The following is a 12,799-nucleotide window of genomic DNA, read 5'->3' as shown; positions in this document are numbered from 1 at the left end:
GCCACTATGCCCAGCTAATTTTGTATTTTTAGTAGCGATGGGGTTTCACTGTGTTGGCCAGGCTGGTCTCGAATTCCTGGCCTCAAGTGATCTGCCTGCCTCAGCCTTCCAAAGTGCTGGGATTACAGGCGTGAGTACTGCGCCCGGCCTGATGTCTCTTTAGTACTGATTCTTCTCTCTGTACAAAGAATCATTGAGCCAAAGCAAACTTGGAAAATTATCTAGGCTGACACTCACATTTAACTCATGGGAAACTGAGGCTCAGAGAAGTCAAATGAGCTTTCTGAGTTTATGGAGTTTCCCTCTGACAGCTGAGGGAGCTTTTAATTTCCAATCTAGTGCTCTTTCCCTGAGTATATAGTATAATTGTTAAAAGCCACTTACTGGCTATTTGGCCCTGGGCAAATTACTTTTTCTCATGTGTATGTATGTATATATATACATACATACGCACACACACACACACACAGACACAAATTTTGGTAGAGAAAGGGGTCTCACTGCATTGCCTAGGCTGGTCTCAAACTCCTGTCCTCAAGTGATTCCCCCACCTAAAGTGCTGTGCCTAGCAGACCCTCAACAAATTACTTAACCTCTCTGTTCCTCAGTTTTCTAGTAAAAAATGGGCCTAGGCCAGGTGTGGTGGCTCACACCTGTAATCCCAGCACTTTGGGAGGCTGAGGTTGGGAAGATCATTTGTGCCCAGGAGTCCAAGACCAGCCCTGGCAACATAGGAAGACCCTGTCTCTACAAAAAAAAAATTTTTTTTTTAATTAGCTGGGCATGGTGGCACATGCCTGTAGTTCCAGCTACTGGGGAGGCTGATGTGGGAGAATTGCTTGAGCCTGGGAGGTGGAGGCTGCAGTGAGCCGTGGTAGCACCATTGCACTCTAGTCTGGGTGACGGCAAGACGCTGTCTCAAAACAAAACAAAAACTCCAAACCAAAAATGGCTCTAATAATAGTACCTTTCTCATGGAGTTGTCAGGAGGATAAGATGCAAAGTGTTAGTTCCTGCAGCATAATGAAAACTAGATAAGTGTTTGCTGTTATTTTATTTTTAAAATGTATTTTATTTTGGATCCAGGGGTACATGTGCAGATATCTTGTGTAATGGTGGGGTTGGGCATCTAGTGTACCCAGCACCCAAATGGTGACCATTGTACCCAGCAGGTCAGCTTTCACCCCTCCCCCTGTTTGCTGTTATTATTGCTGATCCAGTTAACTATAGGCTATGGATTGAAAGCTTCCTCACTTTTTTGTCCTTTTGGTATCTAAAATAGGAGGTATAATCTGCCTTACCTGAAATGCTGTTGATGAGTTGTGCTTCCAGAATATAACATCTTGGCTTGGGGATAAACAAGGGCTGGCCGGGCGCGGTGGCTCAAGACTGTAATCCCAGCACTTTGGGAGGCCGAGGCGGGTGGATCACAAGGTCAGGAGATCGAGACCATCCTGGTCAACATGGTGAAACCCCGTCTCTACTAAAAATACAAAAAATCAGCTGGGCATGGTGGCGCGTGCCTGTAATCCCAGCTACTCAGGAGGCTGAGGCAGGAGAATTGCCTGAACCCAGGAGGCGGAGGTTGCGGTGAGCCGAGATCGCGCCATTGCACTCCAGCCTGGGTAACATGAGTGAAACTCCGTCTCAAAAAAAAAAAAAAAAAAAAACAAGGGCTGTGGCTTCTCTGTGCTGGGGGTTGGATTATAGCTGGGCTGCTTATTAACTCTATTTGGAGAAGTCACTCATACTCTTCAAGCCCCATTTTCTTACCTGTCAGATAGGATGATGCCAAACTTGCAAGGTTGTTTTAAGAAGGAAACGGAATATGTTCGGCTCAGTAAGTAGCAGCTGGTATGGGTATTCTTTTTTTAATCTTGATTTTTTTTTGAGATGGAGTCTCACTCTGTGCCTAAGCTGGAGTGCAGTGGCGCAGTCTTGGCTCACTACAGCCTCTGTCTCCTGGGTTCTAGCAGTTCCTCTGCCTCAGCCTCCTGAGTAGCTGGGACTACAGGCACACACTACCATGCTGGGCTAATTTTTGTATTTTTAGTAAAGAAGGGGTTTCACCATGTTGGCCAGGCTGGTCTTGAACTCCTGACCTCAAGTTATCCATCCACCTTGGCCTCCCAAAGTGCCAGAATTGCAGGTGTGAGCCACTGCTCCTGGTCTCTGGAAAGTCTTTTGACATACTTTGCCTTGAATTTTGTGTGATTCCTGTGGCTGTGATCTTACTTTCATGTTCTTTAATGGAGAATTTGTACCTGCAGATGGGCTTTGGACATTTTGTAGTTAAGACAGATGCAGTGCTGTGTTTGGGCAGCTGTGACGGCTAAGTGGTTGATAAAGAAAACACGCCCGGCTTTGGGGCAGGAAGTTCTGAATTACAAGGCTGAGCAAATGTGGTGTGCCAGTCTGTAATGATGATGGGATTCCAGTGGGCACATCCTCTGGGGGTTGTGGTCATTGAAATACATTGATATGGGAGCTCTTTAAAGGCTTCGCGTTTGCTGACTCTAGTCCTTTCAGAGTGTAGTGCTATCTAGAGAATGATTTCACAGATTGGTCAAGGAGTTTAACTGCATTTTACTTAAACTTCATTTAGAAACAGATACCTTAACACCTGTGGCATTTGTGGATTTAGAAAAACAGTGTTGGACTGGAGCCTGCTTCACTCTGTTTTTTTTGTTTGTTCATTCGTTTGTTTTTGAGACAGAGTTTCGCTCTTGTCCAGGCCGGAGTGCAGTGGCACGATCTCGGCTCACTGTAACCTCTGCCTCCCAGGTTCAAGTGATTCTCCTGCCTCAGCCTCCTAAGTAGCTGGGATTACAGGCGTGTGCCACTATGCCCAGCTAATTTTGTATTTTTAGTAGAGACAGGGTTTCACCATGTTGGCCAGGCCAGTCTCAACCTGACCTCAGGTAATCCACATGCCTCGGTCTCCCAAAGTGCTGGGATTACAAGTGTGAGCCACTATGCCAGCCTCACCCTGTTGATTAGCTGAGAGTATCCCCCCTCCTCAGATGAAGCAGGCAGGACTCCTGGCATGGGGGGGTGGGTTGGGGTGTGTTCAGTCATAGTCTTCTTGAAGGACCTGGGGTCACCTAGGGGTTTTGAAGGCGAGATTGGTAGATAAGAGGAAAGGGGTCCCATGGGAGCACAGTGAGGCGTCAGTTCAGAAATTACAGCAACAGGAAAAATGCCTAAGGGCAGGAATGAAATAACAGAAGACATGAGTGTTTATAGCAAAGTACAGAAGAGACAGAAAAGGTGGGAAAAGAATAAAGAGGTAGCAGAGAGAGACAAGAAGTTTACAAAGTGCCGAGGCAGATAAGGTCAGCTTGGGGAGGCAGGAGACAGGCCTTGTGGTGGGGGGTGGGCTGCGTGCCCACAATTCGTAATCTCAGCCTGAAAGACTTCGTTCCTGCAAGGCACCTTCTCTGGTCATGCTGGGGAAGGTACAGGGTTGGCTCTTCTGTCGATAACTGAGACCAGGCCCTCCTCCCTGTAGACTTTGAGTGAAGAACAGCAGTACCCTGGCAGGAGCGCTGTAATGCATTCAAGCACCCCCTGTTCTCTTCTCAGGTTGAATGTCTCCATTGAATGTAAGCGAGTGTCTGGACTAGACCCTGCCACCGTGGATTGGGCCTTCGACCTGACCAAAACGAATATGCAAACCATGTAAGCGTATCCTGACCAGGGGAGCCTAGTTCCTCTCCCAGCTTCCCTTTCTGACTGCTCCCAAATTCCTCAGGTATGAGCAGAGCGAGTGGGGCTGGAAGGACCGAGAGAAACGGGAGGAAATGACAGATGACCGAGCCTGGTACCTCATTGCTTGGGAAAACAGTTCTGTCCCTGTTGCCTTTTCTCACTTCCGGTTTGACGTGGAGTGCGGGGATGAAGTCCTGTACTGGTAGGAGCCATGGCTTGGGGGAGGTCGGGGAGGGAGACCCTGGTGAGTCCAGGCACTCACTCCAGCCTACCTAGGTCTATGGGCTGCCAAGAACTGCATTCTCCTCTGCCAGACCTTATAGCCTCTTCGTGCTCATCCTGCAAGCTCACCTCTCTGCTTTCTTCAACTAGCTATGAAGTGCAGTTGGAAAGCAAGGTACGGCGGAAAGGCCTGGGGAAGTTCCTCATACAGATCCTGCAGCTCATGGCCAACAGGTAAGGCCCCTGCTTCTTAGGAGGCCTGTGCAGCACTCAGTTGGAAGGAGCTGTCACTGAGGCGCTTGCTATTCTTTGAGCTTCCTTGGAGGGCCGGGCTCCTAGGCATGTTTTGTGAGAAAGGTGTCTTAGAACCCTCTCAGTAAGACACTGTCTGCCTTGTTATGACTCCAGATTTTGTATGTTCACCTCAGCGAAGCAACATTTTTTGAGTTCCTAATCTGTGCCACATTCTGTACCTAAGTAATAGGGCTACAGAGGGAAAGTGGGAAAGATCCCTGCTCTGGAAGAAGCCAGTCTGGTCGGGGCTGATGCCTCTGCAGTCTCATCAACTTGTGAAGGAGGGAAGCAGTGAGTGCTGTGGGGGTCCAAGACCTCTGGAGGCTAGAGGCCAAATTCAGGAACACTTCTTTGGGTGAAAGGGAAGTAATAGAGACAGAAAAGAAAGGAAGCGTGACCTTAATCTCTGTTTCTCCTTTTTTTTTTTCCCAAGACAGTCTCACTCTGTCACCTAGGCTGGAGTGCAATGGTGTGATCATATCTCACTGTAGCCTCTACCTCCAAGGCTCAAGCAGTCCTTTGGCCCCAGCCTCCAGAGTAGCTGGGACTATAGGCATATGCCACCATACTGGGCTAATTTTTAAAATTTTTTAAATGTTTTGTAGCGACAGGGTCCCACACTGTTGTCCAGTCTGGTCTCCAACTACTGGGCTCAAGTGATCTTCCCACCTCAGCCTCCCAAAGTGCTGGGATTACAAATGCGAGCCACCATGCCCAGTCATGTTTCTCTTTCTAAAAGGTACTTGCTCTGCTTTCTTCCAGCACACAGATGAAGAAGGTTATGTTAACAGTATTTAAACACAATCATGGCGCCTACCAGTTCTTCAGAGAAGCGTTGCAGTAAGGAGCTGGGTGTGGGTCCTTCTGGGTGGTAGGTGGGCCTGCTGAGGGCCATTTTTCTGGTCCTGGCCCCCACTCATCCTGATATCTGAGCTCACAGTCCAGGTCCATGGGGGTTCAGGTTTGGGGAGATGGTATGGTAGTGCCCTCTGATTTGGTCCCCTGCCCACCTCCTGCACCTTCATCCTAAGGGCCTTATCAGTGTGGCTGGTAGAAAAGTCCTCGGGCCAGGGAGGAAGGCATACATATTCAGCTCCCTGCCACCAACCCTTCTCTCCTGCCTGCCTTGCAGATTTGAAATTGATGACTCTTCCCCCAGCATGTCCGGTTGCTGTGGGGAGGATTGCTCCTATGAGATCCTGAGCCGGAGGACCAAGTTTGGGGACAGTCAACACTCCCACGCGGGTGGGCACTGTGGTGGCTGCTGCCACTGAACTCTCAGAGCCACTTGCAAGTCACAGTGCTCTCTCCTAAAGCCTTTCCTCTTTCCTGGTCTCTCCGTTTGCCAGGTGCCCTCAGGGCTGTAACCTCCCCAGCCCTGCACGTGCCAGGCTGCAGCCCGAGAGCACAGAATCCTGGAGAGAAGTGGTATGAGCTGCTCCTCCTCCTCTCCTAGGAGACCAGAATGCTGGGAGGGAATGAAGGGGAGAGGGAAGAGTGGGTGGGCCTGGCTGTGAAGCTCATCCTCCACGGTGGCTGCCTCTTCACTTGGCTTCTGGGCCCTGCAGTGGAAGTTCTCCCACTGCTGCAGCCCCTAGATTCCTGGCACCGTCCCCGCCCCCATACACACACACTTGGACAAATGGAATGTTTATGCCCACCTTTATGAAAGTTCTGGAGTCCTGGGTCTAGGGTTTGCTGATCCCCAAATTGAAACACACTGGGTATAAGATCTGGGCATAGAGGGAGGCTTCAGAGAGACTCACGCTTTCACAGATGGAATGCTCCTATGGAGACTGTGGGAAGATCTTTTGTGCCAAGATGCAGGGAAGTGAAGAAAGCTCTTTCCAGCTGTTTTTATGGATTCATGGAGTGGGCTCACGTTGGGACCAGCTGACTCTGGGAGGAGGACTGCTTCTCTCCATCGCTGTCAGTGAGAGAGAACCTGAAAGAACCAGGAATGAGGTGTTCTGTGCGGCCCGCCGTGGGGATGATCTTCTTTAGGCTCCTGGTCGTGGCTGCATTCTGAACTTAACCTCCTGGTCTCATGGCAGTCACTTGAGCTTTTGATTCATAGAAGAAAGCCAGAGGTTCTGCTTGTTCATGTCTGCCAGCCCTCACCGTTCTTTCTCTTCTGCCTCTCGCCTCTACCCCAGATACCTCTGTTCTTAGTCTCAAGGGGAGAATAACATCAGGGAGCCCCTTCTTTCCCAGGACTTCTCGTTCCTCGAATAGTTTTAACTCCATTTCTTCTCTTGGTGCTGATCGCTCTCTAAGGGTAGGGCATCCCTCCCTGCAGCCACTCTCCCTCTTCAGAGAGCCCCCAGCCAGCAGCAGGTCCCTCTGCCTGCATTCCTCAGCCTTGCCCCTCACTGCCTCAGTGAGGCACTAGTGCCACTGCCATGGCCTAGCCGAGCTATAGCTCAGCTGCAGCAGGAATGCCTCTCAGTGGCCAAAATAGCTGCTTTTCTTTCTGATGTTACCCTGTGGCAACAGGCTGGAACAGGGGCAGGAGAAAGCCTTCTCTCGTACAATAGAGAGGATGCAGGCTCGGAGCTAATGCTCATCCTGATCTCCAAGCCTTGTTCCTCCTCCAGGAAAGAAAAACCAAATCCTGGCCGGGCGCGGTGGCTGACGCCTGTAATCCCAGCACTTTGGGAGGCCGAGGCGGGCGGATCATGAGGTCAAGAGATCGAGACCATCCTGGCCAACATGGTGAAACCCGATCTCTACTAAAAGTACAAAAAATTAGCCGGGCGTGGTGGTGCATGCCTGTTGTCCCAGCTACTCGGGAGGCTGAGGCAGGAGAATTGCTTGAAACCAGAAAAGTTGCAGTGAGCTGGGATCGTGCCACTGCACTCCAGCCTGGTGACAGAGCGAGACTCTGTCTCAAAAAAAAAAAAAAAAAAAAATCCTTATCCAGGAAAAAGCACCTAGCAGCTCCCCTTGGACATCCCTGAGCTCTGCTTTGGGGAGTATCATAAAAGTTCTAGCCTTCGTGAAGTTGCTCTTGTGGAGGTCTTTTGGTCCCTCTGACCTCAGCATCTGCTCACACCCCACTGTCTGCCCGACTCTGGCAGTCTGTCCTGGCAGATCTCCTAAGTGGTCCTTGCTTCGCACTTGGATTCCTGTTTGTGCAGGAGCCTGTGTGCACAGAGCCTCCCTCACTCAGCCTGGCCCTTCTGCTGAGCACTCTGCGCTGCTCTTGATTGGCAACAGTGGGACTGGGCACTCCTAAGAGAGTTGTCTTGTGGCATTACACTGGAATAAGTCTGCCTCTGCCTCACCCTGCTGGCTCCTAGGGGGTTTCACCCCAGGGAGAGTTGACATTGCTGGAGGGTTTGGTGGACTCCTAAGAACCATGAAACCACAGGAGCATGTTTAGGAAGACATTTTTCTCTGGTCCCTGTCTCACAAAGGACACATATGATTAAATATTTATTGTCTTAGATCATGGATTCCTGATCCCTCTCACTCAGGGGGATCGAAAGGAACCCTCTGTAGTCATCCCATGTAAGGTGAGTTTGGTGTACATTGTCTCTTTCCAGTCACTGGACGCATGGCATTAGCTGGTCAACGGTGCTTGGTGCCATGCCCTGCTCACCTCAGTCTCTGCAGGCCATGTCCCAATGCTTCCTCAGGAGATCGGGGCTGGGGTGAGAGAGGCACTGTCTGAGATCCGCAGTCACTCTTGGTGTTGAGCCCATTTGTTTTCAAAACATCTTTCTTTTCTCCACTTCTCCTAGGTCTTGGTTTTGAGAAACAGCAGGCATGGCTGGTCGCAGTGGCTCACGCCTGTAATCCCAGCACTTTGGGGAGTCTGAGGCAGGTGGATCACCTGAGGTCAGGAGTTCAAGACCAGCCTGGTCAACATGGCAAAACCCCATCTCTACTAAAAATACAAAAATTAGCTGGTCGTGGTGGTGGACGCCTATAATCTCAGCTTCTTGGGAGGCTGAGGCAGGAGAATCACCTGAACCTGAGAGGCAGAGGTGGTGGTGAGCCAAAATCACACCATTGCTTTCTAGCCTGACAGTGAGACTTTGTCTCAAAAAACAACAAAACAAAGAGAAACATAGTAGCCCTTTTGTACCAGGCTTTGTGTTGTTGGTTTTTTTTGTTTGTTTGTTTGGAGCATGTTAAGATACTTTTTTAAGATTTTTAAATTTTGTTATATCCACCCTAATTTTTGTTGGTGACAAATGTGTATAGGACATGTAAATGGTTCTTTTTAACCCCTTCTGCTTTTTTTTTTTTTTTTTTTTTTTTTTTTTTTTTTTTGAGAGTTTTCGCTCTTTTTTTTTTTTTTTTCCTTTAGCAGCTTGTTATCACTGGAATCAAAGGGAATAAATGATCTCTTTTTGCATTGGTTGTATTTGTATGTCACAAATAAAAGACACTTTGTTCAGCTGCTGAGATGGCTTCCTGATGCTGGGACACTGTGGGCAATGTGGACCCGGGAAGCCCTAGGCCCTGAGCCTATCCCAGCATTGGGCCCGACTCTCAGGAGGTGCGTGGCTGATGGCCCCGTACCCTGCCCTGTGAAGAAGCCCCAGGCTGGAGAAAACCTCAGGGTGTCTGGGGCAAGCAGCCAGAGGTGGGAACAGACTAGATGTATGTGTGTGCCGCTTCCCAGAAGCTCTGAGTGTGGTCAGAGGTGTTCTGAAGGGTGTACTTGGTATGCATCCTGGAGAGAAAGTCCCAAGCTAGGGCTTGGGACATTTGACATCTGTGTCCCAGCATAAAGTCCAGTGCCTGTGTATGGGAGGTGAATAGACGAGAGTGTTTCTTTCCTCTTCAACTTTATTGGGTTACTCAAAATATTCATCTCTTTTTTTTTTAGAGTTGGGGTTTCACCATGTTGGCCAGGCTGATCTGGAACTCCTGACCTCAGGTGATCCACCCACCTCAACCTCCCAAAGCGCTGGGATTATAGGCGTGAGCCACCTTGCATGGCCAAAATATTATTTGTCTCTTAAAACTCCTGCCCTCTTCCCTCCATTCACAGAAGACAAAGCCTTCAAGGAAGGGCAGCTCATGTAAGGCCTGCCAGGACAGGAGAGTTATGAGCTGGGGGAGGCTCTGACCCCTGATGACAGATGGAGCTGCGCAGCTTGTTCCCCAGACAGGGCTCCTGCCAGGCCCTGGTCCTGTACTTTCTGTGGCCAGTGGAGTGGCTACCCTGCTGTACTCTGCTTGGCGGTCTGCATCTGCTGGAGCAGAGAGTGGGAGACCCTGGTCCACACGGAGCGTTTGGGCCCTGGCAGATCAAGCATCTGGGGAAAGGAGCCACGGTCATACCTGTCCTGTGGGTACCAGCCGTGGCATGTTGTGGCCTCTCACCTGTGGGCAGGGCACACGTGCAGGTGGTTTGTGCAGCTATCTTATCTGAGGCCCAAAGAAAGGTAGCACAGCCCTTCCTTGGGAAGGGAAAGCAATTTGCCTGGCGAATCACACAGCCAGTTTCCCATGTGACGGAATTCTGGCCCCCATGTTCTTTGTTCCTTGAAGGTTGTGTTTTTGTCCCAGGCAGAAACTTCTTGAGATGGCCATCCCCTTGCTAAAGGGTAAATGGCCATAGTTGGAGGGCATTGGGCCATTCCTTCATGCCTGCTGGCTGAATGCAGGGAGAGTTGAGGTCTGCGCCCACTCTTCCTCCGTCTTCACAGTGGCCTGGGCCCTCCGCAGCAGCTGCTTCAGTGAGGTGTGGTATGACTCCAGGGGTCTGTCCATGGGCAGGTGGAGCAAGAGACCCCACTGCCAGGCAGTAGACAGTCTAGAGCCTGGGCTGGATTGAAAGGGACTGTGTCCCCAGAGGGTGGGACGCCACTCACCAGATGTTTCTGCTGCCGGCTTTGAAGGTAATCAGTTCAAACTAGGGGGCAGGCTTTTCTAGTTTTTCCTAGAATACTCTCTCCCCATGTGCAGTAGACGTTGTTCTATACCCCTGAGGACAGATGGGGTCTGGGAAGAGGGAAGGTGTTGCTGCGGAGCCTGGTGAACTACTTGTGGTGGCATTACTCCCATCTAAGGATAAATCGCCAGTGCCATGGCTCACGCCTGTAGCCGCAGCACTTTGGGAAGCTGAAGTGGGAGGATTGCTTGAGGCCAGAAGTTCGAGAAAACCTGTGCATCATAGTGAGACCCTGTCTCTAAAAAAATATTTTTTAATTAGCTGGGTGTGGTGGCAGGCACCTATGATCCCAGCTATTTGGGAGACTGAGGTGGGAGGATTGCCCGAGCCTCGGAGTCTGAGGCTGCAGTCAGCCATGATTGTGCCACTGCACTCTGGCCTGAGTGATAAAGCAAACAAAACCCTGTTCTTTAAAAACAAAAGCAAAAAAAAGTCTAGGCATGGTGTGTCACGCCTGTAATCCCAGCACTTTGGGAGGCCTAGGTGGGCAGATCACTTGAGGCCAGGAGTTCGAGACCAACCTGGGCAACATGGCGAAACCCCATGTCTACTAAAAATAAAAAATTTATTACCACTGATTCTTTAAAAAAAGGAAAAAAAAAAAAGGAAAAATAAAAAATTTAGGCCGGGCATGGTGGCTCACGCCTGTAATCTCAGCACTTTGGGAAGCCGAGGCAGGCAGATCACCTGAGGTCAGGAGTTCAAGACCAGCCTGGCCAACATGGTGAAACCCTGTCTTAAAAAAAAAAAAAAGAAAAGAAAAAAAAGTTTAGCTGGGTGTGGTGGTCTGTGCCTGTAATCGTAACTACTTGGAAGGCAGAGGCTGCAGTGAGCCAAGATAACCCCACTGCACTCCAGCCTGGGTGACAGAGTGAGACTTTCTCCAAAAAAAAAGATAAATTGAGAGTGAAAAGTAAATTGCTCATAGTCCCAGTAGTAAGTGGCAGAGCCAAGAATTGAACACAGCAGCGTAGGAGGTGTTACCCCATTTAATAGATAACCGGGAGCTTGGGAAAGAAAAGTAAGACAGGAGCAAGCCAAGGACAACCACAGCTGTGTGCCTGACTAGGTGCCTTCCCTCCCGTGCTGCCCTCCTGCACAGCGGCTGTGAGAGGCCTAACTTCTTCCTGAACAGGAGCTATGGGCCCCAGAGGCCCCTCCCGCCCCACCTTATTTCCAGTGCCGGGGACCAGGGTGGTGTCTCCTGCTTCTGGTCTGCAATGCCAGCATATTATGCAGTGCTGACCTGGACACAGGATGTTGGCTTCTGTGAAGTCCATCTACGTTCCTGGCTTCTGATTGTGCTGAAGTGAGCAAAGAGAACCTGTCGGCCTGTATTGGGGCTTTAGGAGTTTTTAGTTTTTTTTTTTTTTTAGGCAGGGCCTTAGCCCAATCAGCTCACTGCAGCCTCAACCTCCTGGGCTCAAGCAATCCTCCCACCTCAGCCTCCCGTGCACCATCAAACCGGACTTAAATTTTGTATTTTTAGTAGACTCAAGGTTTCACCATGTTGGCTAGGCTGGTCTCAAACTCCTGAGCTCAGGTGATCCTCCTGCCTCAGCTCAAGTGTTGAGATTACAAGCGTGAGCTCCCAAGCCTGGCCCCGCTGTGGAGTGTTAATTCCATTAAGATGAACATTTAATAGTCCCTACAGACTGGCAGGGCTGGGGCTGAGGTCACACCATGTGGCGTTGGTTTTAGCACAGGCCACCCAGTGCTGGAGGTAGGAGGCTCTAAGCAATGGGAGCAGGCCAGGAGCCTCTGAAGGGGTGGAGGCTGTTTGACTCAGAGCAGGGGTCAGGAGGCCATAGTTAAGGGCAGATCAGGAGCTGGGAGCAGGGTAAGAACCAGCTGTGGCTGCTCTGGCAGTTGAAGGCCAGGCCCTGTGCCTCTCTGGGGTCCTGCTGTGGCACGGGGTTGGGGGGCACTGTTGCAGCAAGTGAGGCTGAGGGGGTGGCCTGGACACTAGTGGCTTCCCCTCGGTGGTGACAAAGGACTGGGCAGCCATGTTCGCTGACCGTCGTAGTGAGGTCTCAATCTGCCAAGAGCAGGCACCGTGGGTGGCATGGGGCAGCACATGCCCTTGAAGTTTGGCGTGTTGTGAAACTGCCCCCATAACTAGCTCAATGCTGGGCAGGTGGGCCACACAGGGACGTCACACTTGGGAGCTATGGGGGGACCACTACGTGGCGGCCCCTCTCCTCAATGTCGGATACATAGAATGGGGAAGGTGGGGTATGTGGCTCCAGGGGTCAAGGGATGCGGAGCTCAGGTTAGGGTCCTCTGAGGGCCCCAGCAGTGAGACTGGTGTCCAGGAACAATGAAAAGGAGTGGGGTCCCGCCTTAAGCTGATCAGGGGTCTAGAGGCAAGAAAGGCCCCTGGGTTGGGCCAGCCTGGGGGTTCATGCCTGTAATCCTAGCACTTTGGGCGGCCGAAGCAGGCAAATCACCTGAGGTCAGTTCAAGATCAGCCTGACCAACATGGAGAAACCCTGTCTCTACTAAAAATACAAAATTAGTCAGGCATGATGGTGCATGCCTATAATCCCAGCTACTCGGGAGGCTGAGGCGGGAGATCGCTTGAACCCGAGAGGCAGAGGTTGCGGTGAGCTGTCACGCCACTGCACTCCAGCCTGGGCCACAGGAGCAAAACTCTGT

The 12,799-nt window shown here is 50.7% G+C and overlaps 1 protein-coding gene across 1 annotated transcript in view; it reads left to right on the top strand.

The window, feature by feature from the left end:
* NAA40 (N-alpha-acetyltransferase 40, NatD catalytic subunit) overlaps positions 1-6,310 on the top strand; it is a 16,514-nt gene extending 10,204 nt beyond the window's left edge. Inside the window, exons 3-8 of the mRNA XM_017516932.2 lie at positions 487-494; positions 3,586-3,681; positions 3,755-3,913; positions 4,084-4,167; positions 4,990-5,067; positions 5,360-6,310. Of these exons, the coding sequence (XP_017372421.1) occupies positions 487-494; positions 3,586-3,681; positions 3,755-3,913; positions 4,084-4,167; positions 4,990-5,067; positions 5,360-5,501 (567 nt within the window). The 3' untranslated portion in view covers positions 5,502-6,310. The remainder of the gene's footprint in view (positions 1-486; positions 495-3,585; positions 3,682-3,754; positions 3,914-4,083; positions 4,168-4,989; positions 5,068-5,359) is intronic.
* The last annotated feature ends 6,489 nt before the right edge of the window (positions 6,311-12,799 follow it).

The sequence above is a fragment of the Cebus imitator genome, unplaced genomic scaffold (assembly GCF_001604975.1).
Source record: "Cebus imitator isolate Cc_AM_T3 unplaced genomic scaffold, Cebus_imitator-1.0 Scaffold609, whole genome shotgun sequence".
NCBI lineage: Eukaryota > Metazoa > Chordata > Mammalia > Primates > Cebidae > Cebus > Cebus imitator.
The sequence above is the reverse complement of the archived record's forward strand: the minus strand, read 5'-3'. Positions and strand labels throughout refer to the sequence as shown.